Below are 23,725 nucleotides of genomic sequence, written 5' to 3'. Positions count from 1 at the left end.
GACTTCCCCTGGCTCCTGGCAGGGAATAGAAAGCCGGGGCGTGGGGGAGGGAGCGGGGGGGCAGCTGCCAGGAGCCAGTGGAGCAGCCAGGCTCCCGTCAGAGAGCTGCCAGCTCTCAGCTCCCTATGCTGACCCTCTTAGGTCGGTGGAAGCGATTCTGGTGAGGACACGCTCTGTCAATCCAAGGAGGGTAGAGTGGACATGCACCACCGCAGTAATTACTGCTGTGGCTGTAAGTCGACCTAATATAGGTTGGCTTAAGTTTGTAGTGTAGACATACCCACAGTGGTAGTAATTACTGTGAGTGAACACTGGTTAACTGCAGAGGCAAATGGCCAGTGCACATTTTACTTGCACATCAGTCATGATAATTATGGGTATGAATTTGTGTGTACCTATTGCTGAAAAGCATTTTGAAATTCTTTTGAATGAAAAGTGATGCATAAATGTAAGCCACTATAATATCTTAATATGGCCAATGTGCTTTCACAAGTATATAGCAATTATTTTTTGTTTCAGGTATCCATTTTATGAAATTCTGCAATGAAAGGAACTCATTGTGAAGTGCAATGGGATTCATACCATGTAATAACTGCTTTTCAAGAACTACAAGCATCAAGTGCCTATATGATTGCATTATGACAGGAGGAGTTAGGCATGAGTCTGCTCATTTCTATTTTTATTTCTGGCACATAGTTTTGCTTCCCTTTTGACTCTGTGCCATTCTTTCCTTCCCATTCTAACAGCTTACCTTTCTTTCTTATTATTTATTATTATTATTTATTATTATTTCTTCTTCAATTACCTAGAAAGTCAACACTAGAGAGAAAGGTAAAACAACCTCTGAAGATTAATCAAGCCACATTGTTGATGTGTTTGACTTTGAATCTGCTTCTTCGTAGCAGGGAGATGTCCTTCTCAGAAACCCTTTGATTATCAAAACAAGTGATGAATTTGTTTGGGTTTTTTAGAGGAAAATTTTAAATGGGTTAAAAGTTAATACCCAGACCTTTCAAGAGGGAGGGTATATTCAAAAATTAGAATACAAGTTTTGGAAAATTATGCTCCTGTCAAAAAACCTAAAGAATCTTGGACCAAGGCTTGGGGCTCACTCAGTCCATCAAGCTCATACTTTGTGGAGCTCCAGGAGGTAGGGGAGAGAGAGGTGACTAATTTATGACAAACCAGCAAGGATTTGCCAAGCACAATAAACTCTAGCTCCATCTATCACTTCTCCAATATGACATATACATGGCTATTCTGGCTTTATGATGGTGTGATGGGGTGTGTAAACGCTGCAAAAGTCAGAAAAGGATTAAAGGACTCCTTGGGGCTCAATCAGCTCAGCACTGTGATACCTGAAACAGGTGTTGGACTTTGAAAGATGAGCTAAAAAAGTTGCTGGCTGGATGGGAGGGAGAGAAGACGTTCGGCTCTGTGTGGGTGGGAAGGCTGGCTGGGGCCAGGAACTCAGGAATGGTTACCTATTAGAGCTCTCCCTCCCCCACCCACCCCCCGCCTTAGGGTTTGGAAGAGTTGTGTTTATTTTGGACTCTGGAAGGGATGGTACTTTTATCTGACCTAGCTGGAGGGCTAGGTCACCTTAACCTGAAAGCTGTTGGCAGCTGGGCTGTTCTGCTCAAGGCCAGGATGGAAACAGGCAGAGCCACTGCTGCACTACACCACACCATTTGAGGGCATGCAGAGAGGGTGTGTAGCCACTGATTGCTTTGTGCAACTTAGAGATAACTCAGTACCAGCAGAATTCCAGTTTTCTGGGTGCTTTGCACAGACTGAAAAGTACAAAACCTCTAGAAGCAGAGCTGAGGATATCGCCCCTGAAGCGTACTCAGTCTTTTCTCAGGCAAATCAGAGGAGTTTTGCTCTCTTTCAGGCCTATATATGTGCTTGTTCTCATATATACCTATGTCATAAATATAAATGGAAGGGTAAACCCCTTTAAAATCCCTCCTGGCCAGAGGAAAAATCCTCTCACCTGTAAAGGGTTAAGAAGCTAAAGGTAACCTCGCTGGCACCTGACCAAAATGACCAATGAGGAGACAAGATACTTTCAAAAGCTGGGAGGAGGGAGAGAAACAAAGGGTCTGTGTCTGTCTGTATGCTGCTTTTGCCGGGGACAGAACAGGAATGGAGTCTTAGAACTTTTAGTAAGTAATCTAGCTAGGTATGTGTTAGATTATGATTTCTTTAAATGGCTGAGAAAAGAACTGTGCTGAATAGAATGACTATTCCTGTCTGTGTGTCTTTTTTGTAACTTAAGATTTTGCCTAGAGGGATTCTCTGTGTTTTGAATCTAATTACCCTGTAAGGTATCTACCATCCTGATTTTACAGAGGTGATTCCTTTACTTCTATTAAAAGTCTTCTTGTAAGAAAACTGAATGCTTTTTCATTGTTCTCAGATCCAAGGGTTTGGGTCTGTGGTCACCTATGCAAATTGGTGAGGATTTTTACCAAACCTTCCCCAAGAAGTGGGGTGCAAGGGTTGGGAGGATTTTGGGGGGGAAAGACGTGTCCAAACTACGTTTCCCAGTAAACCCAGTTAGAGTTTGGTGGTGGCAGTGGAGATCCAGGGTCAAAGGATAAAATTAATTTGTACCTTGGGGAAGTTTTAACCTAAGCTGGTGAAAGTAAGATTAGAAGGTTTTCATGCAGGTCCCCACATCTGTACCCTAGAGTTCAGAGTGGGGGAGGAACCTTGACAACCTACATGAGCATGGGTAGTCCCAGCGACAGGGAGGGAATGACACAGACAGAGTTCTCATATGATGTACATAGGAGTCCCACCTGGGTCAGGACAGCAGAAATAAGCCCTAAGGCAACTGGTAAAGTTAAGTTTTGAAATGATTTCTTGCTAGCTGCTTAGCAGGTACACATCTGAGTGAAAGAGATCTTTTGCTGCTCAGGTTCCTTTCTTAAAACAAAATAAAGAGTAAGGTCTTTCATTTAGTCCTTTCAAATATTTATTAGTTTACCTAATGGTACCCATCATCTTTGCACATTGGGTGTCTTGTATTAATTAAGTGGAAAATATTTTTGTTTCACCAGCTTTTAATTGACTTCTGAATGATTTTAGGAACAGGCTATATAGGTTTTTAGTAGCTTCTCTAATCCTATATTTTAGCAATTTCCTAGCATTTATTCTGAGTAATGTTTCAAAGAGGATGGATCTAGACTGTTCTCAGTGGTAGCTGCTGACAGAACAAGGAGTAATGGTCTCAAGTTGCAGTGGGGGAGGTTTAGGTTGGATATTAGGAAAAACTTTTTCACTAGGAGGGTGGTGAAACACTGGAATGCGTTACCTAGAGAGGTGGTGGAATCTCCTTCCTTAGATATTTTTAAGGTCAGGCTTGACAAAGCCCTGGCTGGGATGATTTAGTTGGGGATTGGTCCTGCTTTGAGCAGGGGGTTTGTCAAGGTTCCTTCCCCACTCTGAACTCTAGGGTACAGACGTGGGGACCTGCATGAAAACCTCCTAAGCTTACTTTTACCAGCTTAGGTTAAAACTTCCCCAAGGTACAAATTAATTTTACCCTTTGCCCTTGGATTTCCACTGCCACCACCAAACTTTATCTGGGTTTACTGGGAAACATAGTTTGGACACGTCTTTCCCCCCAAAATCCTCCCAACCCTTACACCCCACTTCCTGGGGAAGGTTTGGTAAAAATCCTCACCAAATTGCATAGGTGACCACAGACCCAAACCCTTGGATCTTAGAACAGTGAAAAAGCATTCAGTTTTCTTACAAGAAGACTTTTAATAAAAGTAAAGGAATCACCTCTATAAAATCAGGATGGTAGATACCTTACAGGGTAATTAGATTCAAAACATAGAGAATCCCTCTAGGCAAAACCTTAAGTTACAAAAAAGACACACAGACAGGAATAGTCATTCTATTCAGCACAGTTCTTTTCTCAGCCATTTAAAGAAATCATAATCTAACGCATACCTAGCTAGATTACTTACTAAAAGTTCTAAGACTCCATTCCTGTTCTGTCCCCGGCAAAAGCAGCATACAGACAGACACAGACCCTTTGTTTTTCTCCCTCCTCCCAGCTTTTGAAAGTATCTTGTCTCCTCATTGGTCATCTTGGTCAGGTGCCAGCGAGGTTACCTTTAGCTTCTTAAACCTTTACAGGTGAGAGGATTTTTCCTCTGGCCAGGAGGGATTTTAAAGGTGATTACCCTTCCCTTTATTTTTATGACAGGGTTGGACTAGATGACCTCCTGAGGTTCCTTCGAACCATGATATTCTATGATGCACAAAACTGGAGCCCATAGAAATGTAATATATTTATATCTAGACAGCTAAAGTTAGCAAGTGACAATTTTCAACTTTAATTGATTGTATTTGGTAAATTTGGATTATTTTTATAAATTCACATTTGGATTATTTCAACATTGGTATGTATTTTAATTAAATGTCGCCTCCCTTTTAAAATTCTGAAGATTCAAGAATAAAGTGCTACATATTACTCTTTGCTACTGCAGCTTTTGTTTGCTCAATATCTGTTTAAAGGTCATGGTCCCATTGTCCTTGTAAACAATGGGAGTTCTAACTGTATAAGGACATCTGATTCAGGCCCTTCATGTGCTCAGTTAAAAACTCCATGTATTGCATTCTAAGAGAGAATGTTCACCATTTGCCTACTGGGAAACACTGGAAGTTAAGGATTAGGAATTACTGATATTAATGATATTTCTTGTTTATTTACAACTGACAAAAATTATCCTCTCTAATTGTTTGTTACACTGACTTGTTGGCTCTTCTCTCAAATGAGGCTTAATCCTGCAACTGCTTGTGCATAAGCAGAGCACCTACAGAGCCCCACTGAAATCAGTGGACCTGTGTATGGATGCAGGAGTCTGCCTATGTGCAAGCAGTTGCAGGACTGGGGCATTTAATAGTAAAATCTCTGGGTCAGGGACTCTCTCTTACTATGTTTTTTGTAGGAATCCTAATACAATAGGGTCCCAATCTGATTGGGACTTCTGGGTGCTACTGTAATACAAATTAGAGCTGGTCAGAAAATTAATTTTCGATCCTGCAAAAAGAAAAGATTTTAAAAATATGTTTAGGGTCAGCTGAAACAAAACATTTTGATACATATGAAGAGTTTCAATTTTGACACCTAATTTTTTATATAAAATTAAATTTCAAAATGAGAAATCAAAACTTTTTGTTCCAAAAATATCAAACCAGGACACTTTGACAATTTCAAAACAATTCTTGCAATTTTTTCTAATTTTTTTTTCAAAATCAGTATAATTTTATGAAAAATTTTGGTTTTGTTTAAATGGCATTTTCTGACAGCAAACTGTTCTGAGGAAATGTTTCTGACCAACTGTAATACAAACTGTCATAAATTATAAAGGGAAGGGTAAACACCTTTAAATCCTTCCTGGCCAGAGGAAAAACCCTTTCACCTGTAAAGGGTTAAGAAGCTAAGATAACCTCGCTGGCACCTGACCAAAACAACCAATGGGGAGACAAGATACTTTCAAAGCTGCGGGAGGATGGGGGACAAAGGGTTCTCTCTGTCTGTTGCTTTTGCTGGGACCAGAGCAGGAATGCAGGTCAGAACTCCTTTAAAGGGTTAATAAGCAATCTAGTTAGATATGCGTTAGATTCTGTTTTGTTTAAATGGCTGATAAAATAAGTTGTGCTGAATGGGATGTATATTCCTATTTTTGTGTCTTTTTGTAACTTAAGGTTTTGCCTAGAGGGATTCTGTATGTTTTGAATCTAATTACCCTGTAAGGTATTTACCATCCTGATTTTACAGAGGTGATTCTTTTACTTTAATTAAAATTCTCTTTTAAGAACCTGATTTTTTTTTCATTGTTCTTAAGATCCAAGGGTTTGGGTCTGGGTTCACCTGTACCAATTGGTGAGTATTTTTATCAAGCCTTCCCCAGGAAAGGGGGTGTAGCGCTTGGGGGGGATATTTTGGTGGGGAGACGTTTCCAAGTGGGCATTTCCCTGTTCTTTGTGTAACACTTTGGTGGTGGCAGTGTTTAATCTAAGCTGGTAAGAATAAGCTTAGGGGGTCTTTCATGCAGGTCCCCACATCTGTACCCTAGAGTTCAGAGTGGGGAAGGAACCTTGACACAAACACTTCACAATAAGAAACTCATTTGGGGCCTGTTCCTGCAGTCCATCAGAGACTTTGGGAAAATTGTTTTTGATTGAAGGATCTGCTATTTAACTTCTGCAATCAACAAGAAAGCTAATTATTCACCACCATGAAAAAGAATTGATTTGACCTACAGTAATCTCTGATAAAATGGCTCTGATTTAATAAGTTTGTATTTGTAATATGCTAAACTTTTATTTGAGGGAAAATATTTGTCAGAGTAATGAGCTCAATCCTCTTCTGTTTTTGTTTTTTAAGATGCCATGAAGTGGAAAGTGTTAAATCTCACCAGCAAACTCCCTTTGCGTCTTACAAACATACACTACTACCTACCTCACCTCCGGGAGCATGAAAACAGCCTTTATCCAAATGTTGTCATTGGACAAGGGAGAACTGGAGGTAAGAGCTAAAGTTTAATATTTGGTGGCATTTTTATTTTCACTTGAAGAGACGTACAAGGTTTGTAGTTTCAAAATTTGGCCGGTTAATATATAAATTTTTATCTTTATTATACCTGTTTGAAAATACCACTTAATTCTTTACAGTAGTTCAGTACATGTTTTTTCTGAAAACAAATTCTAACAGCCTAGCAACTAACCGTACAGTCATTGTCCCCCCCGTCTCCCTCTGCAAAAAAACCCATAAAACGAAACATGAAGAAAATATTGACAGGTTTCAGAGTAACAGCCGTGTTAGTCTGTATTCGTAAAAAGAAAAGGAGTACTTGTGGCACCTTAGAGACTAACCAGTTTATTTGAGCATGAGCTTTCGTGAGCTACAGCTCACTTCATCGGATGCATAGCATGAAGTGAGCTGTAGCTCACGAAAGCTCATGCTCAAATAAACTGGTTAGTCTCTAAGGTGCCACAAGTACTCCTTTTCTTTTTATGAAGAAAATAGTTCATTATCTTTTCTTAGGGAATTTCAGTAATTTTAGTTCATACCTGACATCTACAGTTTGTCAGCAGAGATTATTTTTAGTTATGTATTATTTGAAGCTGCATGATCACATTGTCCAGAGTGGGTATGGTGATAAAAGTAATGAAGGCTTAATTTACATCAGTAACTATATAAACTTTTAAATTGAAAATTTTTTGTGAGAAGAACAAACATACATTTTTATTACTAGCCTAGAAAGGTTATTCTCTTAGAATATTAATGCTTATACAATAAAAATCCTATGGGACTCATTATTCTGTAGTACCCTTCTTAGAGGAAGCAGGACAACAGCTTGCTTTTCTTAAAACTTTGAACTAAAAGTGTAACTTTTGCTTCCCATTTCCTGCCACTCCTCCATCAACTTTTCCCATATCCCTCCTGACTGTGGTATCTGGGTGGCACACATAGGAGGTTGCCTTGGCTGAGTGGTCTAGGAATAGTACTGTTTTCTCCTTCACCAGATGTCAGGAGGTTGTCTTCCCTTCCAGATGTACCTCAGTGATCTTACCTCTTTACAATCTATTATGCAAATGGTTTAATTCAAACAAACACAAGATCTATTAAAAACAGAGAAAAAAGTCAGATCCACACCAGCTCTGGGCCAGGACTCCAAGGGTGAGGTCCTTCTGCTACCTTGGACAGACCACCTCAGGTATGCCTTTCCTCCCATCCCACTGATACCAGAAGTTCTAAGAAAGATTTGCCATGACAAAGCTTGGGTCACTCTTATTGTGCAGAACTGGCCCAGACACTTTTGGTTTTCAGACCTTCAGGAGATCTCAACCCACCTCTGCCAATCTGCCCTGGAGGAAAATTCCTTCCCAACCCGAAATATGGCGATCAGCTAAACCCTGAGCATGTGGGCAAGACTCACCAGTCAGACACCCAGGAAAGAATTCTCTGGAGTAACTCAGATCCCACCCCATCTAACATCCCATCACAGGCCATTGGGCATATCTACCTCTAATAGTTGAAGATCAATTAATTGCCAAAATTAGGCTATCCCATCATATCATCCCTTCCATAAATTTATCAAGCTTAGTCTTGAAGCCAGATATGTCTTTTGCCCCCACTGTTCCAGAACTTCACTCCTCTGATGGTTAGAAACCTTCGTCTAATTCCTGATGGCCAGTTTATATCCATTTGTTCTTGTGTCCACACTGGTACTGAGCTTAAATAATTCTTCTCCCTCTATGGTATTTATCCCTCTGATATATTTATAGAGAGCAATCATATCTCCTCTCAGCCTTCTTTTGTTAGGCTAAACAAGCCAAGCTCTTTGAGTTTCCTTTCATAAGACAGGTTTTCCATTCCTCGGATCATCCTAGTAGCCCTTCTCTGTACCTGTTCCAGTTTGAATTCATCTTTCTTAAACATGGGAGACCAGAACCACACAATAGTCCAGATGAAGTCTCACCAGGACCTTGTATAACGGTACTAACACCTCCTTATCTCTACTGGCAATACCTCGCCTAATGCATCCCAAGACCTCATTAGCTTTTTTCATGGTCATATCACATTGGCAGCAAATAGTCATCCTGTGATCAACCAATACTCCGAGGTCCTCCTCCTCCTCTGTTACTTCCAAGTGATGTGTCCCCAGTTTATAACAAAAATTCTTGTTATTAATCCCTAAATGCATGACCTTGCACTTTTCACTATTAAATTTCATCCTATTACTATTACTCCAGTTTACAAGGTCATCCAGATCTTCCTGTATGATATCCCAGTCCTTCTCTGTATTGGCAATACCTCCCAGCTTTGTCATCCGCAAGTTTTATTAGCACATTCCCGCTTTTTGTGCCCAGGTCAGTAATAAAAAGATTAAATAAGACTGGTTCCAAAACCAATCCCTGAGGAACTCCACTAGTTACCGCCTTTCAGCCTGACAGTTCACCTTTCAGTGTGACCCGTTGCAGTCTCCCCTTTAACCAGTTCCTTATCCACCTTTCAATTTTCATATTGATCCCCATCTTTTCCAATTTAGCTAATAATTCCCCAGGTGGACCTGTATCAAATTCCTTAATGAAATTGAGGTAAATTAGATCCACTGCGTTTCCTTTGTCTAAAAAATCTGTTACCTTCTCAGAGAGGGAGATCAGGTTGGTTTGACACGATCTACCTTTTGTAAAACTATGTTGTATTTTGTCCCAATTACCATTGACCTCAATGTCCTTAACTACTTTCTCCTTCAAAATTTTTTCCAAGACCTTGCATACTACAGATGTCAAACTAACAGGCCTGTAGTTACCCGGATCACATTTTTTTCCTTTCTTAAAAATAGGAAAAAACTATGTTAGCAATTCTCCAGTCATACGGTACAACCCCTGAGTTTACAGATTCATTAAAAATTTTTGCTAGTGGGCTTGCAATTTCATGTGCCAGTTCCTTGAATATTCTTGGATGAAGATTATCTGGGCCCCCCGATTTAGTCCCAGTAAGCTGTTCAACTTTTTGGCTTCTACCTCGGATGTGGTAATATCTACCTCCATATCCTCATTCCCATTTGTCATCTTACCATTGTCCCTAAGCCCCTCATTAGCCTCATTAAAGACTGAGGCAAAGTATTTGTTTAGATATTGGGGCCATGCTTAGATTATCCTTAACCTCCACTCCATCTTCAGTGTTTAGCAGTCCCACTTCTTCTTTCTTTGTTTTCTTCTTATTTATATGGCTATAGAACCTTTTACTATTGGTTTTAATTCCCTTTGCAAGGTCCAACTCTACATGGCTTTTGGCCTTTCTCACTTTATCTCTACATGTTCTGACCTCAGTCAGATCGCTTTCCTTGCTAATCCCTCCCATCTTCCACTCTCCTTTTTCTTAATCACCTCTCTGAGATGCTTGTTCATCCAGCATGGTCTACAACTCCTGCCTATGAATTTTTCCCATTTCTTGGGATGCAGGCTTCTGATAGTTTCTGCAACTTTGACTTGAAGTAATTCCAGGCTTCCTCACCTTTAAATCCACACGTTCTTCAGTCCAATCCAGTTCCCTAACTAATTTCCTTAATTTTTTAAAGTTAGCTCTTTTGAAATCAAAAACCCTAGTCACAGATCTATTTTTGTTTATCCTTCCATTTAGTTTGAACTGAATTAGCTCATGATCGCTTGAACCAAGGTTGTCCCCTTCAACCATTTCTTCTATGAGGTCCTCACTACTCACCAAAACCAAATCTAAAATGGCATCAGATTTAGAGCATTCATTTTTAAAGGCCTGAACATCAATCAGTTCTCAATCAAATCAGAAGGGCTTCCACCAGAAAATGCTTTCTGGCAAAATGGAGACATTTCTCCACAAGGTCACAACAGAACCAATTATCCCCACAATCTGTGGGAACTCTTATTATTTTAGATTACCTACTCACTGTCAAGATGTTGGGTCTTTCCATTAGCTCACTGTGGGTCCACCTTGCAGCAGTCAGCAACTTCGATTCTTCAGTTGAGGACTATGCTGTTTTTACTCATCCAACAACAACCAGATTCCTGAAGGGCCTCATTAGAACTTTCCATTTGATGGTGAAACCAACACCACAATGGGAACTTAATCTTGTTCTTTCAATACTTACCAGACCTCCCTTTGAACCACTAGCCACTTGCTCCATGTCCTACACCTCCATGAAAAGTCACTTTCTTAATTGCCATCACATCAGCCAGAAGAATGAGTGAACTGGGAGTGCTTATGGCAGATCTGCCACATACCACATTTCATAAGGAGAAGGTTTCCCTTTGCCTCCATCCAAAATTCATCCCTAAATTAATTCCTGAGTTTCTTATGAATCAATCTATTCACTTACCAGTATTCTTTCCAGAACCTCATGCTTCCAATGAGGAGAAAAGACTTCTCTCTTTACATTTGAGGGTCTTTGGCATTCTTTCTGCAGACGACAAAACCAATGAGGAAAATGCCTAGATTATTTGTTGCTTTAGTAGAGTGATCTAAAGGACAAGCGTTATCTGCTCAGAAACACTCTAAGTGGACCTCTGTCTGCATCATTCTTTATCAACTGGTGCATATTTCTCCTGTGGATGAGGGGAGAACCCATTCTGCTAAAGCACAAGCAACTTCTACAGCATCTCTTTGAGAGATACCTATACTGGACATCTGTAGGGTGGCTATCTGCAGCTCTAGCCATAGTTTCATGAAACATTACACATTAGTCCAGGCCTCTTCTTGCACAAGCAGTTGTGGGGACAGCAGTATTACAGACTGCTATACCAACTGCATCCTCACACCTCCCTCATGGCTGACTGTCACTCATATGCTGAAGTATTACTGTGGCTCTTTGGCAATGTACATTGGTGAATTCTGGCTCCTTCTCCGGCTCAGGTTGGCCACTCCTGATTTAAGCGGTAGTGTAGACAAGCTCTTAATCACTTAAAATCGATCTTTCTGTAGTTAATAAATCTGCTTTATGTTTTACCTAAAACAGTGTATTTTGGTTGAAGTGCTTGGGAAATCTCAGCTCAGTTTACAAAGGCTAGTGTGTGTCCTCTCCACACTGAGGGAGGGGTGGACTGGGTAATGAACTTACACTGGTCAGGCTTCTAACAGGGCAAGACCATACAGTTCTGGGGTGCAAGGCTCGGGAGCTGGGGGGAATTGGCTGAAGCCTCTCTCTTCTTGGTTCATGAGTGGCTGGGAGACGCATTCATGTAACGCAGTTGGGTGTGTCCCTGCCTATGGATGTCTGTGTATATGCAGTACCTGCCAGAGGTTTGTAGCTTGCCAACAGCATCACAGTGTGAGAGGGAGCCCAGGTTGGTGGGACAGAGTGCTCAGTAGTTCCACAGTCCAAGCTGCACCCCTGGAACGCTGTCACAAGCATCAACAGCCCTATGAAACTGCAGAGCCAAATGCATCCACCCCCCTGACTCCAAATGCACGTGCCTGATCCTGTTTGTTACATTGTTGTAATGCAGGGACCGGCAAAGTTTTTGGCCTGAGGGCTGCATCGGGTTTCAGAAATTGTATGGAGGGCGGTTATGGGAGGCTGTGCCTCCCCAAACAGCCAGGAGTGGCCCGGCCCCCACCCCCTATCTGACCCCCCTGCTTCTTGCCCCCTGACACCCCCCGCCCCAGGACTCCTGCCCCATCCAACCCCCGCTATTCCCGGACGATCTCCCCAGGACTCCTGCCCCATCCACCCTCCCTGCTCTCTGTCCCCTGACCGCCTCTAACTGGCCCCTACAGCCCCCATCCAACCCACCCTCTTCTTCCTGATTGCCCCCCCCCAGGACTCCTGCCCCATCCAACCACCCGTTCTCCCTGTCCCCTGACTGCCCCGGAACCCCCACCCCTGAAGCCCCCCGCCACCACATCCAACCCCCCCTCTCCTTCCTGACCGCCCCCTGCACCTCTCCCTCATTCAACCCCCCTGTTTCCCACCCTCTTACCACCCCAACCCTTATCCATCCCCCCAGTCCCTGACCACCCCCCAAACTCCACTGCCCTCTATCCAACCCCGCTCCCTGCCCCCTTACCACACTGCCTGGAGCATCGGTAGTTGGCAGGACAGGCAGCCGCGCTGCCCAGCTGGAGCCAGCCATGCAGCTCAGAGCACCGGCTCAGGCTGGGCTCTGCAGCTGCGCTGCCCCAGGAGCTCACAGCCCTGCTGCCCAGAACATTGCGCCAGCGGTGCAGTGAGCTGAGACTGTGAGGGAGAGGGGACAGCAAGGGAGAGGCCGGGGCGAGCCTCTAGGGCCAGGAGCTCAGGGGCTGGGCAGAACGGTCCCGCAGGCCATAGTTTGCACACCTCTGTTGTAATGACTTATGATTGCAGTGTTCAGCAGTTTGTCTTCCGTTCTGTTTGACAGCAGTTCTAAAATGGCTCTGTCAAATCTAAAGGGTGTCAGGAGAGGAATCATGGGGATTTGTTAGTTTGAGCCCCCCAATTACAGAAATTTCTGTACTTTCTTGTAGTCATCCCAGAATGCACCAAAAGAAAAATCACAGATCAGAGTGCTGAGCAATTCATTCAAACAAACTTGGAGCTGTGTGGATGCAATGATTATAAAGGAAAGTACCTTAAGCCAACAAAACAAAATGGTGTATACACACTTTGGTTGGATATATTTAATTGTTGCACTCAGAGTGCACAAAGTAGATCAATGTAAGATCCCCGTGTAAACATGGTCAGAGTCCTCAAAACTGCTTAACAGCTATGTAATGTAGAGCCAGTGCCGATAACGTACAAATGAAAATGTCTCCAACCTAATTTATGGTCATGACACACAGTATATCCCATGCCAAATGGCAGTTCATACCCTGTCAAAACTCTGCAGAAACATTAACTTGTTGATCAGTCTATTGAAGTTCCTATTTATGATGGTCCCTTTTCTGTGTGTTATTTTCATCATATAAAATTGCAAAAACTCACTAAATAGCCTCTATTTGACTTGATATGAAATTATTTTAATTTCTGTTTGCAGTCTCCCTGGTGATGGGTATTCCTACTGTGAAAAGGGGAAAACAAAGTTATCTGCTGGGCACGTTGAACTCTCTCTTCTATGAGATGTCTGCAGAGCAGAAGAATGATTGTGTAGTGGTTATCTTTGTAGCAGAGGTAAGTTAGTATGAACAGGTGTATTTATGTTAATAAAGAGACAATATAGGAATCTATGTGTGAGTACAGTAGTGTATGAAGCACTTTCATTTACTGATCATCATTGCTTTTGGAAGGATTTCTCCATGCAGTTGAAATATGGGAAAATATCCCTACTTTTCAATAAAGGACCAATAACATGGTCAAGAATTTGCATGGAATCCTATTTAACTAAATGCTAGAAGCTGACATACTGTATTCCTTTGTAATGATGTTGGCAGTCATAAAATTCCCAAACTTTGTGCCTATTAGGACTTGTGTAGTGGTCAGTGCCTTGGTCTTGTCTGGAAAAGAACTGTGAAAAAAAGATTATACAGGTAACAACTGTCACATTATATTCACAGGCACTCTTGCTCTGCTTGCAGTCACATCTCCTTTAAATAAAATCATGTGGATTCATTTTTGTCTTAGAATGAAAGGAGTTGAAAACTGTCATCCACAGAAGTCCATAGAACCTGACAAAAGATGAGCTTATTACCTTAATTTGAAGGAAATAGAGGTATTTGTCAGCTATTTAGGATTATGAGTATTTTACAAGATGCTCTGACGCTCTAGCAGATTGCATGTGAAGTGACAGTTTTTCAGAGAAAAGTAAATAATGTGGTTATAAAATCTACAAAACATAATAGCTCTTGTTTGAAAATGATGTGCATAAATTAGGTTGTTTCAGGTAACTGGGAATTTTCCTCTCCCTGAATCTCTTGTTCTTATGGTGAAAGAACTATAGCTATGAAATACACCTAATAAAAGTGCATTATTCAGCAACTCTTTGCAGACAGATGATGGTGGTTGGGGACCCACATCCGTTCTCACAATCTAGCTGTCTTTATGCATTCTTTAACGGCTAGTTTCCACTTATTTATTAAATGTAAAATAAAGTGTACTAATTTAGTTAACCACATTTATAACTGTTCAAACTATAAATAATACCTAGATCACACTTCACCTCATCAGCTTAAATAGGATCCTGATGTCTCTTTCTGGTCCAGATCACTATGATAGTTTAATTTTTAAAATTAAATTGTAAATTTAGCTAGACTAGAAAATAAGCCAGTAAATTTAGACTGTTTTACAGTGGGATAAGTCCTGGCAGAGGGCCTTGCCCTGCAAGGGGTCTAGGTTACAGTGGCATAAAGAAGCTACTTATGAGGGGTAGGCAATAATATGCCACCCCTGAGGTAAAAGTGAGTAATACTTGCTGTAAAGGAGAGGAGGCCAGGACAACTGGGGAATATACCAATTCAGTTACTCCATTGTGACTCCTGCTGGTGGAGCTCCTATGGCTCTTCAGTGGGAATTAAAGTTGCCTCTTTGGTGGACCCCAGTGGAGGGCAGAAGTAGAAATACTAGGTTCACACTAGAGTTAGCCTTGACCAACTGACACAGTATTAATTAAGACAATCCCTCCCTACACTGAGTGATAAATTACATTTAATACCATGTTATTTAAGAAGTGTGCAATTATGTGCTGCACCTCCAAGAGGTGCAGCACACACAGATACAGCCCAGAGGGTGGGAGGCTAAGGGTATGTCTACACTACGAAATTAGGTCGAATTTATAGAAGTTGGTTTTTTAGAAATCGGTTTTATATATTCGAGTGTGTGTGTCCCCCCCCCACAAAATGCTCTAAGTGCATTAAGTGCATTAACTCGGCAGAGTGCTTCCACAGTACCGAGGCAAGCGTCGACTTCCGGAGTGTTGCACTATGGGTAGCTATCCCACAGTTCCCGCAGTCTCCGCTGCCCATTGGAATTCTGGGTTGAGATCCCAATGCCTGATGGGGCTAAAACATTGTCGCGGGTGGTTCTGGGTACATATCGTCAGGCCCCTGTTCCCTCCCTCCCTCCGTGAAAGCAAGGGCAGACAATCGTTTCGCGCCTTTTTTCCTGAGTTACCTGTGCAGACGCCATACCACGGCAAGCATGGAGCCCGCTCAGGTAACCGTCACCGTATGTCTCCTGGGTGCTGGCAGACGTGGTACTGCATTGATACACAGCAGCATCAACCCATTGCCTTGTGGCAGCAGACGGTACAGTACGACTGGTAGCCGTCATCATCATGTCCGAGGTGCTCCTGGCCACGTCGGTCAGGAGCGCCTGGGCAAACGTGCGCAGGGACTAAATTTGGAGTGACTTGACCAGGTCGTTCTCTTTAGTCCTGTAGTCAGTCCTATTGAACCATCTTATGGTGAGCAGGCAGGCGATACGGATTGCTAGCAGTCCTACTGTATCATCTTCTGCCAGGCAGGCAAGAGATGAGGATGGCTAGCAGTCCTACTGCACCGTCTTCTGCTGAGCAGCCATGAGATGTGGATGGCTTGCAGTCCTTCTGCACCGTCTGCTGCCAGCCAAAGACGTAAAAGATAGATGGAGTGGCTCAAAACAAGAAATAGACCAGATTTGTTTTGTACTCATTTGCTTCCCCCCCCTTCCCCGTCTAGGGGACTCATTCCTCTAGGTCACACTGCAGTCACTCACAGGGAAGGTGCAGCAAGGTAAATCTAGCCATGTATCAATCAGAGGCCAGACCAACCTGCTTGTTCCAATAAGAACAATTACTTAGGTGCACCATTTCTTATTGGAACCCTCCGTGAAGTCCTGCCTGAAATACTCATTGATGTAAAGCCACCCCCTTTGTTGATTTTAATTCCCTGTAAGCCAACCCTGTAAGCCATGTCGTCAGTCGCCCCTCCCTCCGTCAGAGCAACGGCAGACAATCGTTCCGCGCCTTTTTTCTGTGCGGATGCCACACCAAGGCAAGCATGGAGGCCGCTCAGCTCACTTTGGCAATTAGGAGCACATTAAACACCACACACATTATCCAGCAGTATATGCAGCACCAGAACCTGGCAGAGCGATACCGGGCGAGGAGGCGACGTCAGCGCGGTCACGTGAGTGATCAGGACATGGACACAGATTTCTCTGAAAGCATGGGCCCTGCCAATGCATGCATCATGGTGCTAATCGGGCAGGTTCATGCTGTGGAACGCCGATTCTGGGCTCGGGAAACAAGCACAGACTGGTGGGACCGCATAGTGTTGCAGGTCTGGGACGATTCCCAGTGGCTGCGAAACTTTCGCATGCGTAAGGGCACTTTCATGGAACTTTGTGACTTGCTTTTCCCCTGCCCTGAAGCGCATGAATACCAAGATGAGAGCAGCCCTCACAGTTGAGAAGCGAGTGGCTATAGCCCTGTGGAAGCTTGCAACGCCAGACAGCTACCGGTCAGTTGGGAATCAATTTGGAGTGGGCAAATCTACTGTGGGGGCTGCTGTGATGCAAGTAGCCCATGCAATCAAAGATCTGCTGATATCAAGGGTAGTGACCCTGGGAAATGTGCAGGTCATAGTGGATGGCTTTGCTGCAATGGGATTCCCTAACTGTGGTGGGGCCATAGACGGAACCCATATCCCTATCTTGGCACCGGAGCACCAAGCCGGCGAGTACATAAACCGCAAGGGGTACTTTTCAATAGTGCTGCAAGCTCTGGTGGATCACAAGGGACGTTTCACAAACATCAACGTGGGATGGTCGGGAAAGGTACATGACGCTCGCATCTTCAGGAACTCTGGTCAGTTTCAGAAGCTGCAGGAAGGGACTTTCTTCCCAGACCAGAAAATAACTGTTGGGGATGTTGAAATGCCTATAGTTATCCTTGGGGACCCAGCCCACCCCTTAATGCCACGGCTCATGAAGCCGTACACAGGCAGCCTGGACAGTAGTCAGGAGCTGTTCAACTATAGGCTGAGCAAGTGCAGAATGGTGGTAGAATGTGCATTTGGACGTTTAAAGGCGCGCTGGCGCAGTTTACTGACTCGCTTAGACCTCAGCGAAACCAATATTCCCACTGTTATTACTGCTTGCTGTGTGCTCCACAATATCTGTGAGAGTAAGGGGGAGACGTTTATGGCGGGGTGGGAGGTTGAGGCAAATCGCCTGGCTGCTGGTTATGCGCAGCCAGACACCAGGGCGGTTAGAAGAGCACAGGAGGGCGCGGTACGCATCAGAGAAGCTTTGAAAACCAGTTTCATGACTGGACAGGCTACGGTGTGAAAGTTCTGTTTGTTTCTCCTTGATGAAACCCCCCGCCCCTTGATTCACTCTACTTTCCTGTAAGCTAACCACCCTCCCCTCCTCCCTTCGATCACCGCTTGCAGAGTCAATAAAGTCATTGTTGCTTCACATTCATGCATTCTTTATTCATTCATCATACAAATAGGGGGATGACTACCAAGGTAGCCCAGGAGGGGTGGTGGAGGAGGAAAGGAAAATGCCACACAGCACTTTAAAAGTTTACAACTTTAAAATTTATTGAATGCCAGCCTTCTGTTTTTTGGGCAATCCTCTGTGGTGGAGTGGCTGGTTGGCCGGAGGCCCCCCCACCGCGTTCTTGGGTGTCTGGGTGTGGAGGCTATGGAACTTGGGGAGGAGGGCGGTTGGTTACACAGGGGCTGTAGTGGCAGTCTGTGCTCCAGCTGCCTTTGCTGCAGCTCAACCATACACTGGAGCATACTGGTTTGATCCTCCAGCAGCCTCAGCATTGAATCCTGCCTCCTCTCATCACACTGCTGCCACATTTGAGCTTCAGCCCTCTCTTCAGCCCGCCACTTACTCTCTTCAGCCCGCCACCTCTCCTCCCGGTCATTTTGTGCTTTCCTGCACTCTGACGTTATTTGCCTCCACGCATTTGTCTGTGCTCTGTCAGTGTGGGAGGACAGCATGAGCTCAGAGAACATTTCATCACGAGTGCGTTTTTTTTTCTTTCTAATCTTCACTAGCCTCTGGGAAGGAGAAGATCCTGTGATCATTGAAACACATGCAGCTGGTGGAGAAAAAAAAGGGACAGCGGTATTTGAAAAGACACATTTTATAAAACACTGGCTACACTCTTTCAGGGTAAACCTTGCTGTTAACATTACATACATAGCACATGTGCTTTCATTACAGGGTCGCATTTTGCCTCCCCCCACCGAGTGGCTACCCCCTCAACCCTCCCCGTGACTAACAGCGGGGAACATTTCTGTTCAGCCATAGGCAAACAGCCCAGCAGGAACGGGCTCCTCTGAGAGTCCCCTGAAAAAAAGCACCCTATTTCAACCAGGTGACCATGAATGATATCTCACTCTCCTGAGGATAACACAGAGAGATAAAGAACGGATGTTGTTTGAACGCCAGCAAACATACACTGCAATGGTTTGTTGTACAATGATTCCCGAGTATGTGTTACTGGCCTGGAGTGGTAAAGTGTCCTACCATGGAGGACGCAATAAGGCTGGCCTCCCCAGAAACCTTTTGCAAAGGCTTTGGGAGTACATCCAGGAGAGCCATGAATGCCAGGGCAAATTAATCCTTTCACATGCTTGCTTTTAAACCATGTATAGTATTTTAAAAGGTACACTCACCGGAGGTCCCTTCTCCGTCTGCCGGGTCCAAGAGGCAGCCTTGGGTGGGTTCAGGGGGTACTGGCTCCAGGTCCAGGGTGAGAGAAAGTTCCTGGCTGTCGGGAAAACCAGTTTCTCCGCTTGCTTGCTGTGAGCTATCTGCAACCTCCTCATCATCATCATCTTCTTCGTCCCCAAAACCTGCTTCCTGTTGCCTCCATCTCCATTGAAGGAGTCAAACAACATGGCTGTGGTAGTGGTGGCTGAACCCCCTAAAATGGCATGCAGCTCATCATAGAAGCGGCATGTTTGGGGCTCTGACCCGGAGCAGCCGTTTGCCTCTCTGGTTTTCTGGTAGGCTTGCCTCAGCTCCTTAAGTTTCACGCGGCACTGCTTCGGATCCCTGTTATGGCCTCTGTCCTTCATGCCCTGGGAGATTTTGACAAAGGTTTTGGCATTTCGAAAACTGGAACGGAGTTCTGATAGCACGGATTCCTCTCCCCATACAGCGATCAGATCCCCTGTACCTCCCGTTCAGTCCATGCTGGAGCTCTTTTGCGATTCTGGGACTCCATCATGGTCACCTCTGCTGATGAGCTCTGCATGGTCACCTGCAGCTTGCCACGCTGGCCAAACAGGAAATGAGATTCAAAAGATTGCGGTTCTTTTCCTGTCTACCTGGCCAGTGCATCTGAGTTGAGAGTGCTGTCCAGAGCGGTCACAATGGAGCACTCTGGGATAGCTCCCGGAGGCCAATACCGTCGAATTGTGTCCACAGTACCCCAAATTCGACCCGGCAAGGCCGATTTAAGCACTAATCCACTTGTCAGGGGTGGAGTAAGGAAATCGATTTTAAGAGCCCTTTAAGTTGAAATAAAGGGCTTCATCGTGTGGACGGGTGCAGGTTTACATCGATTTAACGCTGCTAAATTCGACCTAAAGTCCTAGTGTAGACCAGGGCTAAGATTGCTTTAAGCTCTGCCCCTCCCCCAGCACGCTTCCAGTGAAGGAGCTTGAGAGGGGTCCTATGTAAGGCTGTTACAGCAACTTTGCATAGTGCCTGCAGCAAAGGAATTGCCCACCAGCCAGCTAAAGATTTTTTCTTGTCTCTTTATGCTGCTGTAGCAGTGTAAAAGGGCCAGGCCAGAGTAGTGTAGGGTAGGAAGGGTGGAATCTCTCCCCAGGAATCCTCAGGGTCACTTTCTAATTTGGTGTAATTTCCCAACTTAAACGGAGTGAAATGGCTTTGGGCACAGTAGCTTTATTAGCCCGTGAAGCTTCTGGGGATCAGGTTCACAAATGCTTGCATCATGGGTAACTCTAAGTAATATCATGTCTGTAAGTGGGTAACACAGTTGTTGAAGTAGCTTTCTCTTGTCAACCCTCAACAGCTATGTATTCTTGACTTTATTGCTGTTTTAATGTATATCTTGTGATGAAGCTTGGCTATAACTTTTTTAAATAACCAATCCTAAACTGACAGAATGACCCCTACATCTCCAAAGGGACAACACCTTTAAGCAGTGTTAGATTTTCATTTAGTTAAAGCCTGAATTTTCCATAATAAAACTGCTAGTTGTATGGGGCAGCAATAATGAGCAAAAACTGACATTCTAATTTCCAGGCTAAATGCCACCAGTTAGTTAAATGAGGAGCAAACTCCTGTTTAAAACTTTGGATATGGGTAGCCCTAGGCAAGGAAAGTTTGCACAGGTGAGTTTTCTCACCAACAACGGGATCAGGTTAATAAAAGTTAGTGATTATTTTGATGATTAATCCAAATGACCTCTTTACTGAGAACAGGATCAGAGGGGCATACTAAATTTAGTCCTCACAACTAGAGGCTGTAGACAGATTGCCACAAATCTGTGATCTCTCTCTTACTAAAGTGATGAGAACCTGTTTGTAGTCCACACACAAATAATTTACACACAAATGAAGCATCTATGATTTATAATATAAATTCAGATGCCTGGATGACACAACAATATTTAGTTGTAGGAACACTGATATAATTACTCTTGCCTAGAATTAAAAAATTAGGCAGTGAAGTGTTTTCTATGTATACTTATATCAGTTAGACTGGAAGTTAATGAAAATATTAAATTGGGTAAAAAGAAGGAGTGTGTTAGATACTTGTTTGTTCTTTACTTCTCTAGGTGAATGCAGAGTATGTTAACAGTATTGCAGAAAGTGTTAGAACCAGGTAAGTCCTCCCTCAGGACCTATTGTATGGCTAATGGCTAATCAGTTTTACATGAAAAGTTGCAGCGTTTCAACAATGAACTACAAAATTAAAACTTGCTGAAATGGTGCCATTACTCACATTTCATAATTCAATGCTTTTAGGTTGCATTCTAACCTTTGAAACATACGTTAATTTTCTTCAATGTGAGCCTGCTTTCCAAGGAATTAATAGTGCAATCCAAAGCACCTTTGTATTCATACACTGTCCCCATTGACCTCAGTCCCCTAAAATCTATAGCTATCTGTGCTGAGATCTGTGACATTTTCTAGGTGTCTTTGTTTGATAGTTTGGGTAGCAGTTCTTCTTTTTTTAAGGGCCACAGATTTTGGATAGCAATCTGCTTCAATGAAATGCACTAATTCAGTTATCTATATTGCGATTCAGTATGAAGTAATTTTGAAAAGACTTTGAAAGACTGAATTCAAGTGTGACTGTTATGAAGAAATAAGCTGAGGCTGAGATTTCACTGTAATTTTGCTTGCTCTTATCCTACTCTCTGGTAAATGTTTAGTAACACTTGAAAAACTGAAAGTCTTTGCTTGAAAGGGACAAGTGCTTGAATTGCCCATTTAAATGGAATATTGACTGCAGCTACGTTAGCTGATTGTGAAAAACATTGCATTGTTGATGCTGTGTTTTAAGTATCAACCTTTACTTACTAAAGAAGAACAATTAAATGCAAGGAGGATACAGAGTGGAAAGGCAGTTGAATGACAAAGAATATAATTGATGATAACTACATCCGGAAACTGGAACTGAATGACCGGATGGATCTGTAATGCATTGCCCCACTTTAAGGTGCCACCTGATGTACTGGGATACCACTGAGCCCACCTGTTCCACCAGCATGGGCCCCCTTTACTCTGTCTTGCTGAGGCAGGCTCTTAAGCCTGCTCTAGAACACACACAGACAGGGCCACACCCAGCTGCAGAAAGACACAGACACTGAGATCAGCTCTGGGAAGACTCAGTTTAAGGGACTTGCCCCAGCACTCAGGTGCTCACTTCCCTTGGAGTGCAGACCCAAAGGTATATTGACTTGTGCTGTATAGGAAGATCTGCACAGCGCAAGCTCATAAAAATTCACCCTCTCCCTCAATGTGACTAGAGATATGCACTACTTCTTTCCCCCTGGCCCCTTTAGATTTAACTGGATTTAATAATAAGCAAAACAAATTTATTAACTATAAAAGGCAGATTTTCAGTGATTATAAGGGATAGCAAACAGAATAAAGTGGATTACTGAGCAAATAAAACAAAACGTGCATACTAAGCTTAAGATCTTAAAGAGACTGCTTTCAAGAAGCGATTTCTCACCCTCAGTGTTATTTTAGGTAAGTTGCAGAGTTTCAGTAGCAGGGGTTGGGGGTGGGAGGGGTTTCGGGGTGCCGGATTCAGGTGGCGCCCACCTTGGGCAGCTCCCTGGAAGCAGCAACATGTCCCTGCTGCTCCTAGATGGCGGCACAGCCAGGCGGCTTTGCACGCTGCCTCCGCCCACAGGCGCTGCCCCTGCAGCTCCCTTTGGCTGCGGTTCCCAGCAGTGGGGGCTGTGGAGCCAGCACTTGGGTTGGGGGCAGATCACGGAGCCCCCGTGGCCATTCCTCCACTTAGGAGCAGCAGGGACATGTCGCTGCTTTCAAGGAGCCACGCGGAGCCAGGTAGGGTCTGCTGGCCCTGTGCCAACCGGACTTTTAATGGCCCAGTGTGCGGTGCTGTCCAGAGCCAGCAGGGTCCCTTTTCGACCGGGCATTCTGGTCGAAAACCAGACACCTAGCAACCCCATTGAATATCAGAAATACTGGTTTATAGAGCTTTCTGGTTGATAAAGTGCTGGATAACACAGCTTTTACTGTACTTAGGTTCCCATTTTTGGTCTCATTTGATCGCTTTTTATCTTTCAATACTGGGAACAGTACTGGAATGATGCTGTGTTTGCCAGGGTTTAAGTCCTGCCGGGCCTTGCAAAACCCATGCCAGTCAGTGACCCACACCCGGCCTGCTTGAAATGATTGGGGGAATCCCATGCTAGTGACAAATGTCATATTTGCAAAGGATTCAAATGCTGTTCAAAAAAAGATAATGCAGTGAGGCTAAGTGCTCGCTTATGGAGGCAGCACTTTGACCCCCATCAGAGTCTTCACACATGGCGAGCACCCAAGTTCATCAATTATGGTATGGAGCATTCCACTGGAGATGTCTGCGGCTCCTCAGGACTGTTCTCCAGGTGTGAAGAAAAGGCTTAGGCCTTCCTCAGGTGTGGTTCCTTGCTTGGTTGCATCAGTTAGAGGTAGAAACCTGAAAAAACATTCAGAAGAGACACTCCTCTCCTCCCAAGAGGGGATTGCCACCTCTGGAGTTTGTGCTAGGTCTGTCAAGGCCATCTCCTGAAAGACATT

General features: G+C 43.8%; 1 protein-coding gene across 11 annotated transcripts in view; it reads left to right on the top strand.

Annotated features, from left to right (window-relative positions):
- The window catches only part of MGAT4D (MGAT4 family member D), a 112,657-nt gene that overhangs the window by 43,847 nt on the left and 45,085 nt on the right, over nt 1-23,725 (top strand). For all 11 annotated transcript variants that reach the window (XR_005225132.2, XM_043545719.1, XM_027825257.3 and 8 more), the window contains 3 exons: nt 6,416-6,556; nt 13,528-13,661; nt 21,241-21,287. Coding sequence is in view for 10 of the 11 variants with exons in the window: in XM_043545719.1 (XP_043401654.1) it covers nt 6,416-6,556; nt 13,528-13,661; nt 21,241-21,287 (322 nt within the window). In the remaining variant the exon portion in view is untranslated. The remainder of the gene's footprint in view (nt 1-6,415; nt 6,557-13,527; nt 13,662-21,240; nt 21,288-23,725) is intronic.

This window comes from Chelonia mydas, chromosome 4 (assembly GCF_015237465.2).
Source record: "Chelonia mydas isolate rCheMyd1 chromosome 4, rCheMyd1.pri.v2, whole genome shotgun sequence".
NCBI lineage: Eukaryota > Metazoa > Chordata > Testudines > Cheloniidae > Chelonia > Chelonia mydas.
This window is presented reverse-complemented; position numbering and strand designations above follow the sequence as displayed.